General features: G+C 40.1%; 1 protein-coding gene across 2 annotated transcripts in view; it reads left to right on the forward strand.

Annotated features, from left to right (window-relative positions):
• tbata (thymus, brain and testes associated) overlaps positions 1-5,751 on the forward strand; it is a 15,243-nt gene extending 9,492 nt beyond the window's left edge. For both annotated transcript variants that reach the window (XM_065950039.1, XM_020650011.3), the window contains 5 exons: positions 1,353-1,502; positions 1,756-1,837; positions 3,420-3,564; positions 3,670-3,710; positions 4,098-5,751. In XM_065950039.1, the coding sequence (XP_065806111.1) occupies positions 1,353-1,502; positions 1,756-1,837; positions 3,420-3,564; positions 3,670-3,710; positions 4,098-4,186 (507 nt within the window). In that variant the 3' untranslated portion in view covers positions 4,187-5,751. The remainder of the gene's footprint in view (positions 1-1,352; positions 1,503-1,755; positions 1,838-3,419; positions 3,565-3,669; positions 3,711-4,097) is intronic.
• The last annotated feature ends 249 nt before the right edge of the window (positions 5,752-6,000 follow it).

A 6,000-nucleotide genomic window follows, 5' to 3' on the forward strand; every position in this document is an offset into this window, starting at 1 on the left:
TTCTCAGTTTCACAGAGAACCTTCTCACTTCACCAGAAGCTACTTTGTGATCTGTGCAAATTAGCAGACTCCATCTTATCAAGTCTAATTAGCATATGTTTGCTTCTGGCTATGTTGTGGTCAGTGCTAATAAGCATACCTTCTATTCGCTAGGCTACTTTTAGTTGCTGGCTGCTTTTTTTCCTGTTGTCTTTTAATAAAAAAACTTTTTTTTAAATAGAGAGATGTTTATGCATGAATCTTTTCATTGCCTTCACTCTTTCCTTACTGTATACCAAGGAACCTTGAGGCTCATAACAGTCCGAAGGCACTGATTCATCGTTGCACTCTGTATTGTATGCTCTAACTGTCTGGCACTGACTTCTCATCGACTAAATCATTGGATATACATATTTATGAGGCAAAACTTAACCTTTGTCCCTCATACTTGTGTAAATGTATTCATTTGAAATATGCTGGGAGCTACAGTCTGCCTTATGAGTTTTTTCGCAAATCATATTCTTGCTATCTGTCTCCAAAGAGTATCTTTGAAAAGGAGGAGTAGGGGAATTGGGGAAAGGTGTTTCAGGTATACGCTGCTACAGCAGCATGCAATCTGTTGCTGGAAGATTAGGTTGTAGATGCTTTGACTATTGACATTCTGCTCTGTGACCCAGAATTGGTTTGACCTGTGCTTTATGTTATTGGAAGAAGTGAAATTAGGGGCCAAGATGTTCTGGCAGTTCTGTCGTGCCTCACATAGGAGGCTTTTCATCCAAGAAGGCAGCCTGGGTTCATATCTACTCTATCCACTTTCAAAGCCACACCAAAGTCACACTGGATCAAAAAAAAAAGGTCGAAATGATTCAATTAAAATCTTCATACAATGGACATCAAGATATAAACACTGAAGTAGTTTTGAAGTGGATGTAGTGCCGCTAAAAATTAAACCCATCACAAGAGTGCTCACGATTGTTCTTAGATTTTGTTCTTCGATCAGAATGAAACCCAGATGAGGAAGATTTGGTGAATGTCAGATTCTACTACAAATTTCTTCTAGAGGTTGTTTAAAAAGGGTTTTTATAACCTTTCCAGGTGAAATCAATTATTAGTTTTCCTTTGGACAGCTTAAGAGAGACATGAAATGTGGAGAGAGAGAGAAAGAGAGAGGGGGATGACAGGCACCAAATAACTTCAGGACCAGAAATGAATCCTGCTACCAGTGTGACTGGACAAGGACTGAATCCTCTGTACATGGGGCGCCTACTCTACCAACATAGCTCAACCCACACTTCTCAAGTTCTTTACTTACTAAATAAATGAAAAAAAAGGTTTCTTTTACAAAGAACATTGAGTTTGTCTATGTTTTTCAGGACCAACCGGAGGAAGAATTGGTCTGCCGGAAGACCCAATATTCATCTGAAACTGGGAGAATCATCCCACCATCCTCCAAGTCTTATCAACGCAGATCACATTTCCAGCGCGGGGTGTATCCTCAGCCTCTTCATGATCAAGAGCTCATGGTGAAACACTCCTTCCCTTTTTTTCTACCTCTTCCACAGTTGAAAAACAGTCATTTGCGAAACTATAGGGGAAAGCGTTGTAATATTGTTTTCCTGAGGAGAGATAGCGGGAGATCAAAATGAGCTGTCCATGATCTTTGAAATTCACAAGATTACACAGCTGTTGTCAAAGATAACACTGCAGTTGCACCGCTGCTGGAAAATAGCCCCTCTGCAAGCTCACAGAGTAATCTGCTTTCTGCTCTCTTGTCAGGTGTTGGAGCTGCTTTGTCAGATCCTGCAGACAGATTCTCTGTCCACAGTCCAGCAGTGGCTTCTGCTCGCAGGCCAAAGAGGTAAAAGGTTTTCTTATTTCCAAATATTTTAAAATATATTTTCAAAATGATGCTCAGATACAGCGAAATTGAACATGTGTTTCCCAAATGCATACATTACTTTCAGTGATGACGGAACATTTTTCAGTGCGTCAATCTATGTGCAATATGAAAGCTAGCAGACCACAGTGTGCTAACATTAACCTGTTAACACAACAATGCAGGCACCAGGCAAATGCAGCTCGAGCAAAGGACACTTTTGTCCGCCGCCCGCCCTTAATGGTGCTTAATTATGGTGCATTCTAATTCATAACTCCTCCGTGTGAATGCGAGTGGAGAGAGGTTGGAGGTGTGTCGCTGGAGGAGAGTGAAGGCTTCAGAATAGCGGAGGCCAAACAGCAGTTTGTTTTGGTTTCATGCTGGTGGGCCACATTTACTGGATCAAGAAGTTAAACATTCATCCTTTACTGTCTGTAAAAAAAGTTTTAATTAATTGGTACTAAATTATTGTACTAACTCATTTTAGATTTATTTAAACTCTTGACCTAGTATTGGCTTTTTTTTAAATAATGTGTTTGTTTTATGTTAAAGGCTCTTTGATGTGTTTTCAAACCCTCTGATCTGATGAAATGCTGGACTTTTATTAATGTCTATTGTTGTATGTTTAATTATTGAATTGTCATAAAATTGTAAAATGTCATTCAGACTTTGGAGACTGGGCATCCTTGGCTGTATAATAATTGTTCTTCAGTTTCAAGTAACTTGAAGAATAATCTTCTTTTTTCTTTTTTCCCTTTACAACCTAAAAGCATTCAGCATACACATGTAATGAGCCGTTGTGTTCCTTTTCGTCTGCAAAGTTTCACTGCCAGCTTCAACAGCTGGATGAAGCAGAAGGAGACATTTTTTTGTGCTAACGGAAGAATAGAAATAGAAATGTCGGATTGTGTATTAGAGAGAGCGAGAGAGAGAGAGAGAGAGCGGGATTGATGTGTGTGTGTGTGTGTGTGTGTGTGTGTGTGTGCGTGTGCATTTGTCCATATGTGCAGAAGTGTGCAGGATTAATAGACCTAGCAGACCTGTCTGGCATCATCCATACATTATTGTATAACTGTGGTTGTTTGTATGTTTGTACATTGTGTGTTTGTTGTCTTCATGTCTTCTTCTCACTTTCTTTTTGTCCCTTTTCTCTTGTCATGCTGATTTCCTCAAGAAAAAAAAAGAAAAACTTTTTTTTTTCTTGTCAGATCACTTCACGAGGTTGTACATAACGGGAACAGTGAAGAGATAGGGAGACTTTGTCCACAGATAATTCTCTAATAGCAAACGTAATCATCCATGTAAATTAGAGGAGGCATAAATCTGTGAAAAATTGAAATGATGAAATTGCTTTTAAATTGCATCATTCAGCCCTCCTAATGCGTTTTGGTCAGCTTGATCTAATTAGAGGGTTAATTGAGTGCTGACCCTCTCCTGAGGGTTTGAATCTGTAATTGAATGTAACTACTGGGAGAGTGCGATCTGCTCTGGTGGCATTCTGACCAGAAAAACAGAGAAATGCTGAAAACTTCTCCACCCTGTGTGTGATGTGGTCTATCCTCAGAGAAAGACATGGTGATGGGGATGATTAAACAGGCTCTGGATGGGGTGGACCTCTCAGGCCAGCAGCAGGAATTTCCGCGCAGTGAATCTCTGCTGACATACGGGCCATCATTCAAGCACTCGTGGAGAAAACCAGAGAGAAAAAGGTAATGATGGTTGCTTTAATCTTAACAGTGTTGCAGTGTTGTCTAAAACATTTTGTTGTTGAGTTTGAAAACCTTTTATTTATTTTTTTAAATCTACCTCCATAGCTCATACAAAGTGAACCCAGCTTCCATCAATGACAAACCAGGTAACTCAATCGTGTCCTTCATTTTTTAATGCTTTTCATCTTCCTGAAAAATCTATGTTTGTAATTCTTCTCCCAGCTGCTCTCCCATATAGCCTCCAAATGTCTCTTTTACAATAATTATTAAGACAGAGTGATTTAGTTGTTCTTTTGTATGCTTTAAGGTAGAAAAACCCAAATTAACAAGAATGCACAGATCTAACTTTCTGCTGAGGCCATGCCATGTTTGCTTCTATAAGAGTTATTGCATGTTATTGATCAAATATGGATGCTTTTGTATCTATTCTCTGCTTCAATTTTTGTTCCATCTCATTAATGGACCTGTAATGTTAAGTAACCCCCGTATTGTATTCTGTTAATATGGGACGTACTTCTTGCCCTCTCCTGCAGAGAGGATCGGAGATGCAGAGGTCCTTGAAGTCCACACTCATCAAAATCATCCTCACGATGAACCACTTTTGCACACAGAGAGTGCATAGAGACCTGAATTTAATCAAGGAGATGTTTCCCATTGGCTCCTATTTTTTATCCCGTCCATGATAGCAGATATCGAAGGGCTTCTTCTTTTTTTAGGTTTTCACTTTGTAGATGTTTCTTAGGAACCTGCAGGTCACAGGGGCACTTCAGTTATAAACAAAATACTGCAGGTGTGATAGTGTTACAAATACGTGTGGTGTGCATTTTTTTAATCCTATATCACCTGTCTGATTGGTTGGTTATATTTTAAACTGGGGAAAGCTCAAATACAAGATGTAACCTGTTGTTACCACCACATGTTTGACATTGGTGGGTTTCGACTGAAATGTTGTGATTTAAAAATTTTCACAGATGTTTATGTCCTAGAAAAAAAACATTTGACTTGTCCTGTTCTTTGGTTTATTCTACATTTCTACAATTCACTTGGCAGACGCTTTTATTCAAAGCGACGTACATCAGAGAGTAAGTACAACACAAACAAGGATCTAGAAAAAAGGGAACAATGTCAGTAAGAGCAAACAATCAGCTTTGAGTCCGATTGGACACACAGGTGCTGACAGGCATTGCACAGAGGCAAAGCACAACATTGTCGGCAGTTCTTGGGAGCTCTAATCAGTATAGAAACCATCTTATAAGTCCTCGTTATCAAACAGAAACCATCGTCATTACCATCATCATTATCAATAATATTGAGACCATCATCATTAAGTTAGTAGGTATTCATGAAAGAGCTGGGTCTTTAGCTTTTTCTTAAAGATGCAGAGGAGTTTGGAGGACACGAACCAGCAGAGGGCAGATACTGAGATGCCAAGTTCAGAGAGCGTGGATAGGATGATTTGATGGTTGACTGGGTCAAAGGCAGCAGACAGGTCTAGCAGTAATAGAACTGAGGACTGACCCGCAGCTCTGGCAGCTCGTAACGATTCTGTTACTGACAGTAGTGCAGTTTCAGTAGAGTGGCTCTGCTTAAAGCCTGACTGATTTGGGTCAAACAGGTCGTTTCTGGACAGGAACTCAGAGACTTGCTTAAAGACTGTGCGCTCATGTATTTTTGACAGAAAGGGCAGAAGAGAAACCGGTCTGTAGTTTTCAACCTGGGCTGGGTTTAGTGTGGGAGCAGAGGGGTGACCAGAGCTTGCTTGAATGCGGTGGGGAACACACTCGTTGACAGAGAGGAGTTGATGATATGCTTAAGTGTAGCATTAAGCAGAGAGGAAATGGTCTGCAGGAGGCTTGATGGTATTGGCTCCAGAGGACAGGTGGTGGGCCGAGAGTCTAGCACAAGCTTAGAGACTTCATCCTCAGTCAGAGAGGAGAATGAGTCAAGTGAGGCACTTTTGGTTGGTGCCTTTGGGCTGAGTTGGTCAGGCTCAGAAAACTGGTTACTGATGGTTGAAACCTTTTCAGTAAAATACGAGGCAAACATGTCTGGTGTGAACAGATCGGAGGGTGGAGGAGGAGGTGGTGGAAGCAGTGAGTTAAAAGCAGAAAACATTTTTCTTGTATCTGTGGCATTGCATATCTTGTTCTGATATATGTTGTCTTGGGCGTTTTCAGGCTGGAGGAGAATGAGACAAGTCTTTGCTTATAGTCATTGAGGTCAGCGGACTGTTTGGATTTTCTCTCTGCTGTTTATGTCCAATTACATGAAAAACACATGGCAACCATATACTGATTTTAAAAAGGCATATTTAAAAGAGCATATTTGTGTGTTTTGACAAAAAAATATTTTCTGTTTTGACAGAAAGTTCTTCTTGGAAATGTTAATATAATGAAGTACTTAGACAGTGATGACGAAAATCAGTATGCAAGCATG

This window comes from Labrus bergylta, chromosome 21, assembly GCF_963930695.1.
Source record: "Labrus bergylta chromosome 21, fLabBer1.1, whole genome shotgun sequence".
NCBI lineage: Eukaryota > Metazoa > Chordata > Actinopteri > Labriformes > Labridae > Labrus > Labrus bergylta.